The 18,581-nt window shown below is 41.2% G+C and overlaps 1 protein-coding gene across 3 annotated transcripts in view; it reads right to left on the minus strand.

Moving 5' to 3' along the window:
- Nucleotides 1-15,451, minus strand: part of MAP3K5 (mitogen-activated protein kinase kinase kinase 5) — a 174,686-nt gene extending 159,235 nt beyond the window's left edge. Inside the window, exon 1 of one of the 3 annotated variants that reach the window (XM_072965903.1) lies at nt 14,126-15,451. In XM_072965903.1, the coding sequence (XP_072822004.1) occupies nt 14,126-14,543 (418 nt within the window). In that variant the 5' untranslated portion in view covers nt 14,544-15,451. The remainder of the gene's footprint in view (nt 1-14,125) is intronic. The other 2 variants (XM_006200085.4, XM_015235835.3) reach the window with 2 other exon arrangements.
- Between the last annotated feature and the right edge of the window lie 3,130 nt (nt 15,452-18,581).

The raw sequence follows: 18,581 nt of genomic DNA on the forward strand, positions 1-18,581 counted from the left end.
AAGTAGTCCAGGGTTTATACCAGTGATGTAGTCAGAGCAGCCCTCCATTCGGGAGTGGTTTGGAACCTAAGGTGAAGAAAGCTTAAAAAGCAATCAGAGTTTAAGAAAAAAAAAAGTGTTTTCTTTGCAGGTTTACAAAGCGAGATGGCACTGAGCAAAAAAAAAAAAAAAAACCAAAAAACTCTTTTAAAGAATGAATCATTTTTACTTATAAGTGGCCAGTGTTATATGCAATGAAGTGTTTCAAGTGGCTGAGAAAATAATTTTGGTCCCAATTTTTATTTTTTAGGTTTCAACAGCCTGTGAAGTCCAGCCACTGGAGACAGAATGAAAAACCTTACCTAGCCTGAGCGATCCATTTTCTTAGTGAACACTTTCACTTCCTGAACAAGTCCTACACTTCTTGCAAACTAAGTTCAACCAGAAAAGAATCCTCAACTTCCGCTGTATCACTGTGAATTAATTTAAGTTACGGAATCTCGTAAGGAAAGGCAACTCTACTTTCAGCTAATTACAATTAACAAGAAAACAAGCACACTTACAAAGGGTAGTGCCCCAGAAGTTCTCCCTGGAAGAAAGTGGTTGAGAATTTGTATTGTACATTCCCACAGAAACAATGTTAAATAATACCTTAGCCCACAAAGGCTCACTGACCTCATCCTGTCTCTGAGGCATGAACACTGGCAGGACCAGGCAAGGTCCCTTACCCTGGGAGCAGAATGTGCTGCTTACGGGAATTGCCTTCTCTTTCTGCTTCTCTCGACAACACATTTCTTTCTTTCTTTCTTTCTTTTTAATTTTTATTATGTTTATGTATAGATATTTTATTTCTTTTATATTAAAGTATAGTTGATTTACAATATGGTGTTAGTTTCTGATGTACAGCATAGTGGTTCAGTTATAGATATAGATATAGATTCTTTTTCATAATAGGTTATTACAAGCTTTTGAATATGGTTCCCTGTGCTATACAGTAGGACACTGTTGTTTACCTATTTTATATGTAGTAGTTTATATCTGCTAGTCCCAAACTCCTAATTTATCCTTCCCCCACTTTCCCCATTGGTAATCATAAATTTGTTTTCTATGTCTGTCAGTCTCTTACTGTTTTATAAATAAGTTCATTTGTATCACTTATTAGATTCCACATGTAAGTGATACCATGTATTTGTCTTTCTATGTCTGACTTACTTCATTTACTGTGATAATCTCTAGGTCCATCCATGTTGCTGCAAATGGTATTATTTCATTCTCTTTTATGGCTGAGTAGTATTCCACTGTATACATATACACCACATCTTCTTTATCCATTCTGCTATTGATGGACATTTAGGTTGTTTCCATGTCTTGACTATTGTAAATAGTGCTGCTATGAACATTGGGGTGCATGTATCTTTTCAAATTAGAGTGTTCTCCAGCTTTATGCCCAGGATTGGGATTGCTGGATCAAATGGTAACTCTATTTTTAGTTTTTTAAGGAATCTCCATGTTGTCTTCCATAGTGGCTGCACTAAATTACATTCCCACCAACAATGTACGAGGGTTCCCTTTTCTCCACACCCTCTCCAGCATTTACTGTTTGGTACGAACACATTTCTTTAAAGAAAGCTCCATGTTATGTACCTCCTGTTCTTGACCAGCAATCACTCAAGATGCTATTTTGGACAACCACCACCACCTACTCTCCTGAAATTGCTCTGGCAAAAATAATCAGGGGCTTCCTAATCTCCAAGTCCAGTTACTCCCTGAAACATTCAACTGTACTGACTTCTGACAAACCCTCTTTATGTCGCTTTCAGCTAGCTCACTCTGTCTTTCTCTTTCTTCCACTCTCTGAACTCTCCCCCCATCCATTGTCCTACTTCTTGACCACTTCTCTTTCTCACAAGTTGATGCCTTCCTCTGTCCATCTTTAAATGCTGGTGTTGTCTTGGTTCCATCATAGACCCTCTTACTCTTCTGCCTCTTTCTTATGGGGAGACTCCCTTATTCTCATAGCTTAAAACACCTAGCACATAATAAGTGTTATCACTGTTACCCTTCAAAACTCAATTCAAAATCACCTCCTGTCCAAAGCTCTAGCCAACCTCTTCCACACTCCCTTCCTCCTCAAGGAAAATTCTCTGTCATTTGTATTCTCAGAGCACTTTATATACACCACTAGTACAGCAATCAGCAATCAGCACAACCTATTCTATGTTTATAGGCTGGTCTCCTGTACCAGACTGTGAGCCCCTCAATGGAAGGGTTGATTTCATTGAATTCTATTCTATATAAGCATCAGTAAGTGTGGCCACTTCGGGATCAAACACAGATCTGTAGGTCAAACGCAGATATAAAGACCTGGGAGATGTCAAGATCCATAAAATATCTTTGCCACCTAAAACTCAACTCACACTTAAGTAGAAAAGGCAGATATCAAAATCAATAACTAATAGCAAGAGGGAGAAGTGAAATATTGATTCATTTAGTACATTGATATGTCTTAAGTGCCTACTGCATGCCAAGTGCTATATTAGGTACCAGAGATACAGGATAAACAAGACAGACAAGGAAAGGAGACATGGAATTATATTTTAATGATCCTTTAAAGCACCTGAAACTGCTCCTTCTATGTCAGACCTTTCTAACAAAAGATTTCTCGTTATCCTACAACATTGGACTTGACTTTTTCAGTTGCTCCTTCTTAGTCATTTCATATATGATGCAAGACTTATGGAGCAACAGCTTTTTTTAATATTCCCCAAAGAATCAAGTAAACAAATTAAGATGTATCTAATAGCTTTAGGAGATTATTTTAAGAGGGAAGAAATAGACTAACATAAACATGTAATAAAAAAATTACGCAGATCTTAAAGAGAGACTAAAAAGTAGAAAGTTACCTAGTGCCAAGATTATCCATAGCTTAAATGAAAAAAGAATGCTAAGGTCCAGCTCATAAATAATTACACAATATGCTGGATTCAGGAAGGAATTTTCCTGGTGACCACATATTAAGTACATATTATGGCTCAAATATTGGGCAACACTTTCTTCTGTGACTAAGGGGGACAATTACAAGTCTTTTGAAGGGAATTCTCATAGACTAAATACAAAGTCATCAGAAGCTTATAAGCCAGTCCAAGTCTTCAACAGAGCTTTCAGCATTTAGATCAGGTAACTGAAAACTGAAAGCAGATTACGGCCTTGGATTCTCCAATCATAGCTTTTTTTTTTTTTTTCGCTTTAATGCTCTTAGAAAATCTTCTCAAATTAAGTTGGTTTATCCTCTGGCACAGAACTCTTGTTTTGGTAACATGCTCTTGCTCCCCTGATGAAAAAAACCAAGGAGAACCAACTCAAAAAAGTAGAATTTGAAAACAGAAAAATCAGGGCTGCTTTATACATCTGCCCCTGCGAACTTATTCCAACATGTCTAATGATATTTTCAGAGGAAAGCACAAACCTATTAAATAGCAGTGGTCTGGGAAAATAACAGCACACCAACGTAAATAAATACATAGGACAATTTTGCTTCTAGAATTCTCAAGCAGTGTTACAACACAGTGGCAACAACTTTCGTGTGAACAACTTAGTTGCTTCTAAGGATGGTGTCTGGCCCTTCTTGGGCTATTCCAGATGGAAAATGAATGGACATAGGTAATAAGAAGAAGCTACCAGCCTGGATAATCAAGAGACTCCATCATGAAGAATGTTCACTATGTATTTAACAAATGAAATCTGCTTCTTTATTAAAACTAGACTCAATGCAGAATCCTGAGCTCCGTGAAGCTTGGAAATTATGAAGTAGCACTTTTCCATTACTTATCTACCTCTCACCACATAGTGAAAATATGTGTCAATGTTGGAGGCAAACCAGAGAGATACAGCAATATCTTAACTTTAGTTCTAAGTATATAAGAGATTTGGCTGACATAGAAGAGGGTCACTCTCATGATATCAAGGTTTTACCTTCTCAAAGATTTGATAAATAGGCACCAAATGACAGTTACAAGTGTAACCATAAAACTCCACAGAGGTTACTTAAGTTCAGTCACCTACAATTCTTGTCTTTTTCCTGACTTCTGTTCCCTTAAACAAAGAATGAAGAACAGAAGGATTCTGGCTGAACTTTTAAACTTCCCAAAAATCCAAACAAGCCATTCCCTAACCCTGTCATTAGTGAACACTGATGAATATTTACACATTATCAGATTTTAAAGGCTCCTGTAATCTACTGTCTTAATTAGTGTATCTTTGCATCTAACTCAATTCTTCAAAAGAACCTTAAAAAGTGAACTTTGTAAGCATATGATGTTCGTAATAATTATAAATTTCTGTCACTTACACTCTGATGTGACATAAATTAATCAAAATAAATACTTATGACACAGGTGTGCCACTCATTTTAATATATAGTAGATGGCCTAGTAAACACTAATGAAATACTCCTGGAAATTAAATGTTAAGTCAAAGGCATAGCTGACTGTGCAAAGATTTCATAATGCTGACAACCCTTAATTTCAGACTTTGGAAACAAAGCAATGTAGATCTGCAGGTCGAATGTCTAATAAACACAGCAGGATCAGTCCTTGGGTAACCCACACATGTGTCATATTTAATGATTAAATAAATTCTCTACACTACTGAATTTATAAAGGAAAGAAGAGTCTAGGACTCTGTGAAGAGTCTTGGCCAGAATTTTCTTTCCAACTTTATTTCAGATTTACCAACTGCCAAGTGTACTTTGAGCACAAAAACTATTGGCAGCACTAAGTTGCTGGGCAAGAATAGTGAAGCCAACTATTCTCGTCATAACTCACGTGCAAGCTACAACATTGTTCTTGAATTTCACTAGGTCAAGCCAAGCAACCTACACCCCAGCTCTGTTTTGCAACTAGTAACACACACACACACACACACACACACACACACACACACCCCTTAAGAGATACATTAAGTTTTAAAGCCAGACTCTCTACCCCTCTGCATAGTCCATAAACCTTTTCTTACTCTGATTGTATATAAACAGTAAGCAGTAAACTGATCAAGAGTTAGTTATGAAAAACTAAAAACTAAAATCCTACTGTCCAGATCTGAATTTTCACTGGATCAACCAAAGCTGGTTTCCCAAGACCAATTCCTAAAAATCTCGGAATTGTCTTGGTAGAGCTAACATACATCAACTCTATGCGTGTGACTCAGAAGTAATTAGAAATGTTCTGTAAAATATACATTCATAATGTTGCTTAGAAACTTGAAAGGTAGATTGCAACAGTAGTCATTTTTATGTACACCGTAATACAGATATGGTTTTGCATCAACAATGGATCTAATACATGTCTGCCATTTAGATTCCAGTATCTAAATTAAATTTTATTTGTTTGTTTACTGTTCTCATTCCGGCCCAGCCATTCAATAACCTGGCCTTGAAGTGACTATTTTCTGTCAACAAAGAACCATACATATACTCCAGGAATCGCCAACAAACAAGCAACATAATTTTATTATGGACTACAGGCCTAAGGAATACTAAATTGATACTTCATTGCTAGCTTGTAACAATTACCTAAAACAGCCTAGATGTTTACAGAAATTGAAAAGATTAATATAAGAGAGTTTAAATACAGATCGAATTTCACTACTAGAAAAATAATATACAAGAAAAAAGATTCAAAGTCTCAGGTAATAACTCCATTTGTTTCTATGAGTCAGTAGATAAATTCTTCTTCATAAAAAAAGTATCACACCCCCTTGAAGTCAATTTAAAGAGATTTTTTGTCAATATTTGTAAAAGACCTTAAAGATTTTTAATAAAATCTGGGTATTTATTTAAGTAACTTTAAACATGATACTGATTTCATATAAAAATAAGGTTAAGTGCCTAAGACCTAGTTTACAGATGTGTAAGATTTTTATTTTCAGTGCATTTTCATATCTATTAAAACAGTAATGAACATTGTTCTCATGTGTACAGTTCAGTGAAGTCACCTACAACATGGAGTTCTTTAAAAAAAATTCCCTTCGATTTTTCATTTTTTCACTACTTAGAGCATCACTCTGCATGTGGTAGACTCCCAACAATTATTTATTAAACTGTTGAATTCAGAGGGCAGACTGTAGGATCATAACAGGCAGAAATTGCACTCTTAACAGAATTCTGTGCAGACCTTAAGAAGAAATCTTGCATATTTTAAGTAGACAACAAATGTCTACTGATAAGAAGACTGTAATCATGGTATTAATAATAATTTAGATGTTCTCAAACAGAAGATTTATTTCTAGGAGGCAGGAGAATATAGTTATAAATGAACAGACTCTTGGTTTTGCCTCTTTATAATAGTAGACACACGGCACTGGGAAAGTGGGTTAAGTCTGCAGGGTCTCAAGTTTCCTCGTATGTAAAACTGACCCATTGATGTTGTCTGCCTCATAAAGCTGTTTTAAAGATTAAATAAGATCAGGCATGTAGAGTGATTGGCACAGCACCCAGCACACAGTAATGCATGGTGTGCGTTTGGGTAGGACTTGCCATAAATTACAAGATCAAAGTAATATATTTGGCATGTGGAGTTTTACAGCAATTTGCCAGCCCTCTAAAACATTATAAGCATTTTTTTCCCTCCAAAAAATTAACCTACTTGGAGTGGTCTAGACTACTGAAGTTCCCATTAGTAATGATGATGATTTCCTCGTCTGAGAATGAATTTGGATTTGCAGACACTGCAGACAACACACTGGTGTATTTCTGACTTGGATCCGGTCAAGCCACCCCCTGGGAACGATCTGATTTTAAAAAGATGAGCACCCTTGATCGTCCTTCTAGTAATGATAAGACCATTTTACAATGTTTCTGCGATAAACATTACATTGTGTAAAACCGATAGTAATGCAAGTAATAACTGTCCACAGCAATACAGATGAATACTGTTTGGTAGAGATACAACAGATTTCTAAACTTATTAGAAAACTTGAATGTGACATCAAGAGATTTTGACATGTAATAGCCTGGGTGTATTTAACTCTTTTTGGATGACTTTTAAATAAGAAATAGGAGTAACTAAGATTTTTTAAAAGAGGGTGTATTCTCCGGCTTAGGCAAATACTTGGTTTTATATGGTTTGGAGTCAACAGACAGATGGCCTGCCAGCCACTGATAATTCACTAGGATAGCTCCCCTCCATGTTTATGTTTCTTAAGAGTCTTTAAAACGGACTGAAAGTGTTGGGAAAATACTAATATAATTGGTCACAAACACTTTAGAGCCTTGCTCTACAAAGGGATATAACTTCCTTCCTGTATGAATTATATACCAAAGGCAATCACCTTGCCCATTGTTGATTGCCTACTGCACCTGAAAAGGTCTGCTTGGAATGGAATGTTTACTGACATCTTATACAACTTCTGAGGCATTTAAGTTACACAGATCTGCTCTGCTATGACTTTCAGTAGGAGCTGCTAGAAATACTTATATTTCTCTCCTCTCTTCTGTGTCCCTTAAGAAAATTATCACAGTATAGCATGGGTTCTGTAACTTTTAGTTTTCATATTTTCTTTAGAAAAAAAAAACCACTACAAAATAAAACTCACTTAAGATGTAAGTACTCACTTTTTACAATTTTTGGAATAATTAAACAAGGCTTTAAAAATCAGCTTTCTCATACCCTTTCTCCTCCAACAATCTGACCCACATTTTGAGATGTTTCTTTAGTCAGCATCTCCAGCCAGAGAGAAAAGCCAATATATTAAAGCAACTAAAGAAGTCAGTGTATTAGAATCACCAGTGGATGTTTAAATAATTTATAATTTTGCTTTGCTTTCTTATTTTTCTTTTATACCAGTAATAAAATTTGCAAATCTAATTTTGCTCCCTGAAAATAAGGGGTATCTTTATTTTTTTATATTTATTTTTTATTTATTATATATATATTTATTTCCTATTGTATCATTTAATTTTATTTTATTTTGGTTGGGGGAGGTAATTAGGTTTATTTACTTTTAGAGAAGGTACTGGGGATTGAACCCAGGACCTCAAGCATGCTAAGCATGTGCTCTACCACTTGAGCTATACCCTCCCCACAAGGGGTATCTTTCTTAACCATAGCCAGTTTCCCCACTTATCTATATCCAGTTTATAGGACAGTGAGGCTGTTTCCTTCAAGATATACCTTTCCCAAGGCTGTCGGGGACTGGTTTCTTCCTGATACTCACACAGCTGCAGGTACTTTCCGCAACACTGCCCACTCCCAACTCATTTACTACATTGTCAACGCTCATCGTGCCCCAGGCCAAGTAGGGTGCTGTTTTAAGGGGCCACTGGGGCAACTCCTTGGAAAGCAGAACTAGTTGGTGCCTGTTGGTGAAGACTTGCACATTCATTGGGCTTTGTGCTTGTCAATCTCCCACGGCTCCACCAAGAAGCGGTGAAACAATTTTATCCTGCAAACCCGAAACAGGAACTGAACGGGCCTCTAACCAGGCCTCCAAAACAGGAAGCCGGGGACAGTCCCTTAGCCACCAGAGGGGAACTGACTTGTAGCAGAGAACCCCGAGAAGGCTGACACCAGCCTCGGCCACTGGTGAGACCAGGCCACGCTGTGCGCATCTAATTAGGCTTCACCCTGAGGTGGAACCAACTTGAACTACTGCTGCTGAGTATCTTAAGCAGACTAAAGGCACCCAAGCTGAGGCTAGAAGCCAGGATCCCAGGAGTCTGGGAAGCAGGACCAGTGGTGACAATCTGTAGTTGACTATTTGGGGTAAGAAATGGGTGTTCTAAACACGAGTTTATTTTTGTGCTTTGGAGTCTTCTTTTTAGCACTGCTTTTTTTTTTTCCCCAGTTTTCTAATCAAGCTCTTTTTGGAAAAGTATAACTTTGCCTCCAAGAAGCAAGAAGAAACACAGTGGTAAAGGCCCAGAGAAAAACCATGTGGGGGCTCCACGGGGGTATTTTTTAAAATCCCTTTCTAAATTAGACTTTTTCCTTATGAGTCTACCTATGTTTGCTCTTTTGATTATTCTGCTAAGACTTGTGTCGAGTGTGAAGAGGCAGTGACTGGAGGTGGGAAGAGGCTCTAAGGTCGTTTAGATCAGAGGTTCTCAGACACGGCTCCCTAGAGTGGCATGATCAAGTTTTCATTCATCACGGCAAAATGGGAAAAAGAATAACAAATAATCCGTTTTTCCATACACTTACTGTATGCAAAAAGCTATTCTTCATGCTCAGGTTATGTCTTCTCTAATTTAACATAAAAATGTCTTTTCTTTTTAACAAGTCATGGCAGAAGCTGGCTGGCTGTTGAGTTTTCTTTTCCTCGCTTTATAATCTCCTCACTTGGAAAAATAAAATGTTGACAAACACATATAGGTCTTCCAATTTTTTTTAAATGATTCATGGGGACCACTATTTTGGAAATACTGATTTCACCTTCTCCCTCAAAGTATATGAGACAGTGTATTCAAAAGCCTCACTAGATTTAAAAGGAGAAATTGCAGAAGTGGGCTGGAAGACTCTTGGGAACTTCTCAGTCTGGCATAGACAGGAGACAAAGGTTATGTTTGTTTTGTTTTCCTTTTATCAAGTAAGATCGGAAGTCCTAAGGCGCTGCGCTGGAAGCAAATGGAACAAAACCCAGAAAGTTCGGATGTCTGTCCAGTGACGTGGCCCAAATAGGAGGCTTCTATCACCAGCCCAAGTAAAGTGAGAGCACAATACAGATGAAAACAGAAAGGCTAAATTCTTAAAATTTCAACTTGCATGTGTTTCCTTCCTGCTAGCTACTGTTGCTACTGGGTGAAAGGCTGAATAAAAGATTGCAATCTGCAGCGAGCCTGGCTAGAAAAAGGCTAGGGATGTAAGGGCTAGGGGCAGGGGAAGGGGAAGCAGACAGCCCTTTAATCCTGAGCCCCCTGAGAGGGAATGAGGTGGCCTTGAGCAAAGCAGTGTCCCAGAGTCTCACATCAGCAGGAAATCAAGGGCCATAAATAGGTCTGGAGGGGACGAAGGTCAAAGTGTTAAAGGATCCTCTTCTGGCATCACTTTCTCCTTCATTGAGCATCCTTCTTCCTCCCCTCTGCCTGGCCTCCCCACTCTCCCTGCAGGCTCCCAGTCCTTCCTTTGTCCCCTACCTCACCACAGCCCCTCCTCTCATCACCAGTGATCCAAAGTAATGCTCCGATGACATCCACCCAAGATGCTACCAGAAGCTATATGAACACAAAAGTTACTGATTCTAACACAAGGAAAGATGTGGTCAAAGACCCTGTTTTAGGTTGGCAGGAACACACTTTGGCTGAATGTTTAAATAGATGAATGGGTTTCATACTTCAGGGGCACTTAGTTAACAAGGCTACTTATAGCCTAGTCCCAAATCTAACCACCATCTATAATACTGCTTCTAAGAAAAGTGTGCTCCTGGTTCTAAGCAGCAACCTTAAATCATTTAACATGAATGAACAAATGTAACTTCTTTATGGTTCAGTTTTCTCATAAGCAAAGTAGGAGAATAATAAGGCCTATTCTAGCTACACTTCCTAAAACTGATGTTCATTTAAAAAAAATTTTTTGAGACCCTGCTAGTTGGGGGTCTGTCTACCTGGAGTAGCTCTGCATCACTGACATCTGTATCACTGTCTCTTAGCCTTTATAGAAATTTACTGCCTACAGTGCAGGGGGCTGGGAAGGGCTGTTGTTAGCTTGGCCTTTGCCATCTCTGAGAGATAGTCTCGTGTATGGAAGTATGACAAATTTCCATAAAATCTTTGATAGAACATTAGTTTCCTCTCAGAACAAGAATGAGAGAATGACCAGTGTAGTCAAAGAACAAATTCAATGACAGTTAAATGATCGTCAAATAGAGAAAATCAGTGAAATCCTTTAACTGCAATCTATCCTTTAGAAAGCTGCCAGGACGCATAATGGAAGCTTGTAAAAATGTAACTGACTTTTATGGTCTTACTCATTCCATTAACTTGAGCTATTGGAACACCAACATTCCCTTTTAAATGCTGAAGCCCTTGTTAAGCCCTTCTTGCTTACCGTTCTATCTCAGGTTAGGGGTCACCTTTGAACCACCCCCTCCACACCACCCCTTCCCCCGTTTGACAATAGGGGCTATCTCCTGGAAGCCCAAGACATTCTGTGCGGACCCTGACAGAGGCCCCACCTCAACCAGGACTTGAATCTGTGCTTCTCACTAACCCTGAGCTTCTGGAGTGGGAACATGACAGTTCATTCACTTTATGGACTGAAATGATTCCATCTCTTATCAGTACTGTTGTACTTTTTAAGTGCAGAATTGGAGGCCTGGAAGGAATCTCAGAGAACAATTATTCCAACCCTCCACTCTGGAGATTTTAAATGATGCACTCCAAGTTAGAGAAGAACCAGGATCAGAATCCAGATCTTGAAACTCTCTATTCAGATGCTCTGTCTGCACAGACACAATCCACTGCCTTACCTTTGCAAATTCACAGGGATTCCATGAAGAAATCTTAGAAATTTAGTTCTATTTCCCCCTTTACTTTCATCCCTGGTCAATTTTATAGGCCGCTGAAGGAGACAAAGGGCCTTGCTCACAATTTTGTGGTTCAGAGCGGAGCCAAGCTGAAAACTCACATGGAACTTGACAGATGAAGTTCTTCTCACTAGATTCTAATGATTCACCTTTCAAGGGGAGGCAGTGGATGTAGAGCAAAGGTCAGCATGGGGAAAACCCCTGCCAGGCCTTTTTGTAAGGCTTGCAAGCTAAGAATGGTTTTTACATTTTTTAATTGTTAGAGGGGGGAAAAATCAAAAGGATGATATTTTGTGAATGATACGAAATTCATATTTCAGTGTCCATTAATAAAGTTTTATTGAAATACAGCTGGGATTATTTGTTTAGATACTATGTATGGCTCCTACTGAGTAACAACACCTGCAGAGTTGAGGAGTGGCGAGAGGGACCTCCCACAAGATCTAAAATGTTTACCACCTGGCCCTTTACAGAAAGATGTGCTGAACCCTCGTGGGGAGGAACAAGTGCTCTCTTAGAAATCAGAAGAGAAGTCCTACCACTATGGAACTTGGCAGCCCTCAGTTTAGATAAACAAAACGTTTGGACAAAACTGATACCATCTTCATCCTGTCACATCTTCGACATCTACACACTGAATGAGAGAGCTCAGACTTCATGTCACTCACACAGGCAGGGGTGAAACTGGGGCCTGCCCAGGTGGAACAAAGCAGCGGCATGAGACAGAGCTGGCCCAGAAACACTGGTCTTCCAAGAGTGTGTCTTCTCCACTATTCCACATTGCACACAGATGGCTCATCAGGTCCCTGCCAGCTCTCTGTCACATGATTTCAAGATAGAGCGCTTCCCTGCCTTGATTCTGAGAGCACTCAGCCCAGCTAAGTGGAGGCAGCAAGGGCGAAGCAGGACCTTTTAGAGTCAAGCACCAGAAGTGGAATCTTGCACTGGCCAGTTATTACCTGTGACCTTGAACCAGGAATGAATCCCATATTTCTCATCTAAGAAAGTACTTCCTTCACTTGTTTGGAGGATTAAATGAGATACAGTCTGGACCCTTCTAATCTTTCTCTCTCCCTTTCTCAGAGACAGTATTTGGAGAATAAACAGTAAGTGAGCCTTGTTAGGAAACTCTTTCAAGTGAGCTTAGAGTTTAAGAGCCCTATAAAAAAAAAACCCAATCTATCAGTGCAATAAAAATAGTCTCAGTATTTCATTGGGTGTTTTTCTCACATATCTTTCAGTTCTTTGAAGCGTCTTCCAAATTATAACCCAAAAATAAAAGTGCTGTAATTTTTAGAAAAGTTATATTTATGTAATTTTTATAGTAAGCCACACAAAGCACCAAGCTATAATATATTATATGCATGTCCAGTTATGAAGATCAAGACTATAAAAACATAAAATATGCTAGAACCAGAAAGTCCTAGTTTATTTAGTCTGGCTTCCTTAACATGAAGTTCTTCTTGTTCTTAAAATATTCAACTTTGGCTGAATTCCAAAACTGACATAAGCCTACCTCAGGTGTTTGGAAGAGATTGAAGAGAATCAGAACGGGAAGCAAGACTGGAATATAAAACCTTCTATGTGATCACAAAGGCAAGAAACTTACTCTTTGAAACCACCATTAAATCAACACTCATAAAAAATAAATATATGCATATTCTCAAAATTGGCTGTAAAGGGTGCTAAAGGTTAATTTCAATAGCATGCTATTCTCTCTAGCATTTGCTAACATAGCTAACTGCTTCTGTCAGTACAACTGCAGTGACACTTTCTGAAATCTGTGATAGGCTGAAAAGATATTTTTTCATGAATTGTGCTAGCAATCACTTTAATGGGCACACTTTAATGGCCAGTCTAATCTTAGTTATTAAAATAGCATACCAGTATTTTAAACAACTTAAATCATATACTTTCCAGCCTATCACGGTATATGGGGTAATAAAAAACAGACCCTGGTTCTTTCACCAAAATCCTAAGAAAGATACCACACAAGTTTAGTGTACATTAAAAGTTTGCTTTTGAAAGTAATTACTTGAAAATTCAAATTGGTAAGAGATGGAAATTAAGCCACTAAACTTAAGATAAAGTCAGTTGGGAAGATCATGACATGACACGCAAACGCGTAGATCTACTCTGCATGCAGCTTGGCTGGGTGGCAGAAGTCCTGATTTCTGTACTTTCAAAAGCACACAGGAAAAAATGAGGACATCATCTCAAACAGTCACAGGCATATACAGAAGGGAAATATGGGCCAAACCTAACAGAAAAGAAACCAAAACACTGAATGGAGAAGGGCTGACTGGAGCAAATATCTCGCAATGCAGAAAACAGAAGTTCTTTAATTGGCCCACAAGCACCCCAAGGAGGCTGCTCAGTCAGACTCTCGCACAGATACACATAAGGCTCTTACACCAGCACACACACACTCTCAGGAGCGGTGAGTGCCCAGAGCAGTCACGCTGCGATGCTCGCTGCCCCTAACGCGGGACAAGAAGTAAGTAGGAAGCAGTACTGCTGCCCAGAAGTTGTTTCTTTAACTATCTAGAAAAAAAAATTTCCCCCCTTTGGTGACCAGGAAAAACGTGGCCCCTGACTGCGGAGGATGGGGAAGGGGTTGCACACGCACCTGCATTGTAAAAACGGTCCAGCACCGCGGTTTCCCCAAAGTCCAGTTTACCAAAATGCAAGGTCTCCAGGGTGGCGCCCACCGCCTCGCACGCCTCCCGCAGGCACTGCAGGGCCTCGCTCTCGGCCACCACCAGCTGCCCCTGGCTCGCTTCGTTGATGACATATGCCACTGTGGTCCGTCGGCCGCCACCAGAGTTGCCCCGGCATCGGGTGGCGCTGCTCCCCGAGGTGGCACTGGGACTCCCGGTGCCAGGGGCGGCGGCACTCTCCACGTTCCAGAAGCTGCCCGGTGGCGGCGGTGGCAGCTGGTTCTCCTCGCCCTCGGCCACCGCTGCCGCTCCTCCCCTCCGGTAGCTGCCGCCCTCGGCGAAGGGTGGCACGGAAAAAGTGATGCCCTCGCCCGCCTCCGCGCTCATCTCTCCGGACCGGGCTGCAGCGGCGGCGGCGGCGTCCCCCGCCCAGCCGCACCGTCTGGCCAGCCACAGCTCCGGGCTGCTCCGCGCGCGCCGGGCTAAGCAGCTGCCATCCCGCGTCGCGCCTTCCGCGCCCCGCCGCCGCCTCCTCTCCAGCGCCCTCTCCCCCGAAGGGACGCCGCTGCCAGGCGGCGGCTCGCCCCTCCTCGGCGCCTCCGTGGCCGCGCCGCTCGCCCGCTGCAGGGTGTAGAGTACAAGGGGTGGGGAAGCCGGGTTGAGCGGGAAGGGACAGAGCTTCCTTTTCTTGGCGGGCGGACAAGTCGGCTGGCGAACCTGCGCCGCGGTGCAGCTCAAGGGCGCCGCTCTCGGGGTGCGGTGCGCCCTGGCCACCGGGAGCGCAGCCCCGGCTCCTTCCGTGCCGGGCGCCCTGGGAGGGGCCGGGAAGGCGCCCTCTGGGTGGGGAGCTACCTGGACAGCACCTTACGGGCGGGCGGGCTCCCTCGACTGCGTCCCGGAGCAGCGGCAGTGGCCGCCGAAAGGATCCGCCTCCTTCCTTGGCGGCAGCTCCCCTTCATCTGCTCTATTTCTTCCTCCTTCCCTGGCCCCGTTTCTCTTCCGATAGCCGCGGCCGCTTCGTCCCAGCACCCGCCTGGCCGCTCGAGTCTCGCCGCTCCTGGCAGCCACTCGCCCTGTCAGCCACCGGCTTCTGGCCGCCCACTCGTCGCGGCACCGAAAGTCGGGGCCCGCCCCGGGGGAGGGCGCTGCTGGGAAGCTCAAGCCCGGACGAAACCGACCGCGCCGCGGCTCCCGGACCTCACTCAGTCCAGCCCCGACAGCCGCGCGGGGCCAAGGTTCTCTGCTGTCACCAACCGGACCCCCACCCAAGAAGACCTGGAGTAGGCAAACATGGGAGCGCACGCGACGACAGGATGGCGCACAAAAAGTCTCTCTGGCGAATACTCGGGTCTTCTGAGCCAGCGCGAGGGGCATTTGCAGCGTTCCTCATGGCCACGGCGCCCCCTTCCGGCCCCAGCCCGCGTCGCTCCGCGGCCGGTCCAGTCCCGCGTGCGGCGCTGGCTGGACTGGGGCAGCGCCGAGAAGCCTACGTTGCGCTAGACGCGAGGATTTCAACCAGCGTCCTGCAGCCGGGCCTGGACTGGAGAATGGCTTACTGATGACGGTGGCTCCCTGGAAGTGGCAGGCTGAATTTATCGGGTTGGCCTCTGGTACTTTTCATTTTCAAATTTTCAATAGCTGCACTGTCATTAATGAGACTAGCTCCAACTGTTGAACGATAGAGCATTCACATTTGAGTTTTTTTTTTTTAATTTCCCACAATGCGCCATACTAAGTTGAGATAGAAGACCGGTTCTATACCCGGCTTGGCAAATCATCCGCCAGATGAAAGAGGGTAATTAAGTTATTACTTATATATCTTTTTAAATTGTGCCACGGTGGGGGCGGGGAAATGACTGGATTGCTTAAGAGCAATCAAAAAGTATCTACTTATCTGGGGAGCAAAAACAGATGTGTAAGTTCTCAGAGAACTCTAGAATGCTACAACTTTAGGGAAAGCAGTGAAAGTTGCAGTGAAATAAAGTTAACAGATTTGGACTTCCCATCTCCACGGACCGAAATGAATGAGTTCTATGAAAAAGGTGAAAGAACACTGCAAATTACGTTTAAGCTAGGGGAAAAAGGAAGCACAAAATAATTGAATAATAAACAGTTAAAAGAAGGAAGGAAATAGTAATATTGGAAAACACCCAACAGTTGCACAATTGTATCCGCACAGTTCTATCCTAAATGAAGCAAAACGACATTAGCTTTTTCTAAAGGTTTTAAACAACAGAAGTAAATTTCTAGTAAGGAAACTGGAATCTATGTGACCCACATGTGCTTTTGAACTTGATATCATTAGGAAAGTAGATATTTAGTAAATCAGTGATCATACAGAAACAAAATGTTAAAAATGGGCTGCTAATAGATATACATATATTTTTTAACATTTCCTACAATTTGTCAAACCTCCAAACTTCTGTGAGAGTAGATACTCTTGCACCCCATACTGACCCAGAACAATAAACACAGGAAAGTCATTGGTAACTTGTCTGGAAAACTAAAATGCCCAAATTCTCATATAGCATTTGACTACACAAATAAGGCTATTTTCTAAAACCCACAATTTTTCTAAATTGTTATTTTCTAAAATGTTATTTTCTAAACCCTACGGTATTTAGACCATTTCACCTTTGCTTCCCTTCCAGATCTTTTCAGAGCCATTTTTCATATACAGTTTTGTTTTACTTTGCTTGCTTTATTTTACTTTGAGTTGATTTAATAACTTTAAAGATGTTACTGATTACTAGTACACAAACCCCTTGCTAGTACACAAACCCCAAGGCAATGCTGAAAGACTACTTCTCTTGGTCCCAAGACTCTCCCCCCTTAAATGGCATGGTTTAGCTGATTAACCCTACACAGCATGTGTGTATGATGAGCATAGGTGAAACCAAACGAAATTTCCATTTTTATAGCTGAAACGGTTGATTGTGTGTAAATTCAGATGTTTCAACCTAGAACTCAAATTTGGAACCTGTGTGTAGGCTGGGGCACCAGGCAGAGGACATGGGTGTGGTGCTGAAATCCTGCCTGCCCTCAGCGTGCCCTGCCTGCCTCGGGGTGTCTGTCAAGAGGAATGAAAGCCTTTTTCTAATTCGATCATCCAGAAGTTTTGCTTTTTGCAATTTGTCTATATAGAAGGAGCACCTCCTTCTAACCCCAAAGCACATCTAATATGGTAGTGGTGGACAGGAGAAAAACTGTTGCCTATCTTGTGCTTTCAGGTCTCTTCCTGAAGAGGCAAAATGGTGAATTTTAAACCTGAAATGGGCAGGTGTCTCCTAGCTAGCTGGCTTTTGCTTCAGTGACAAGTGTGCCTCTTCCTGTGCATCCTCAGGTAAGATAAGTGGGAATACAATATACTCTTAATTCCAAAAAGTACTTAATGCTACATACAAAACAAGGTAAATATAATTGTAAATTATTAGAAAGCAATAAGGAAGCCAATAAAAGCCAACAAAAGTATCAAGCAGCTAGGATAAATTAAGAATTCAACTGATTGCTAAATTTAGGTGCCAAAATGTGTTTTGGCTGCCAAAATAAAAAGAAAACACAGAAGAGTACACATATTCATATGAAAAGTCAAGTCTTAACCTGGCACTGAATTCTATAAAGACTTTATTATGTAGAATCTGATAGAAGGGACATTGGGCAATGCAATGCAATTAAATATGTATTTATAAGAAATTGTACATGTTCTTATACATGTTCTTCAAATTTAGGCTTAATATTTTTAAAGCCAAGAACATAATATTAAATATTAATTCAGTGAAAGTATTTCCGAGGAATCTAAAATAAGTCAGATACAATGCTTTCTGGTTATATTATCTTTATAAATGAGAGAATTGAGGAGATTATACCCAGTTGCGCATATGAGCTTACAACTAGGCATTCTGCATCAGGGAAAAAAGGAATTCAAGGAAATAGAAAAATAACATATTGATTAGATCCTTACCAGAAACAGCAGGCTTTCCTAGAAGTTTTTGGCAAAGATTAAATCACAGTCAATGAATGATAGAATTCTAATCTCATAAAGAGTCTGTGACATCGTTACACTTTAAAAAAGCATCGCAGCAGGACTGAAGTTTACTGGTCAAAATTATGTTCACTTCCACTTAGAGATGGGCCTTGGGAAACCTTTGCAAACACCTATAGGTAGGGCAAAGAATTTTCCTGATAAAGAGCTAGATGAATAGAAGGGAGAGATTTCTGCTTCTAATTATGACAGGTTAGGTAATACTGATCAACCCTCTCACTAAAGAAGACTAAGAATGCTGGACAAGATTTAAAATTTAAAATAAAGGCATCAAAGAACTAATGAGATAATGAGGAGCTATCTGCCCAGATTCTGGAAGGAGGAACAGGGATTCAGAGGTGTGCCTCCAGTTGGGGCTCCTTTGGGCCTGGGACTGTTTGTGG

Source organism: Vicugna pacos, chromosome 8, assembly GCF_048564905.1.
Source record: "Vicugna pacos chromosome 8, VicPac4, whole genome shotgun sequence".
Classification (NCBI taxonomy): Eukaryota; Metazoa; Chordata; class Mammalia; order Artiodactyla; family Camelidae; genus Vicugna; species Vicugna pacos.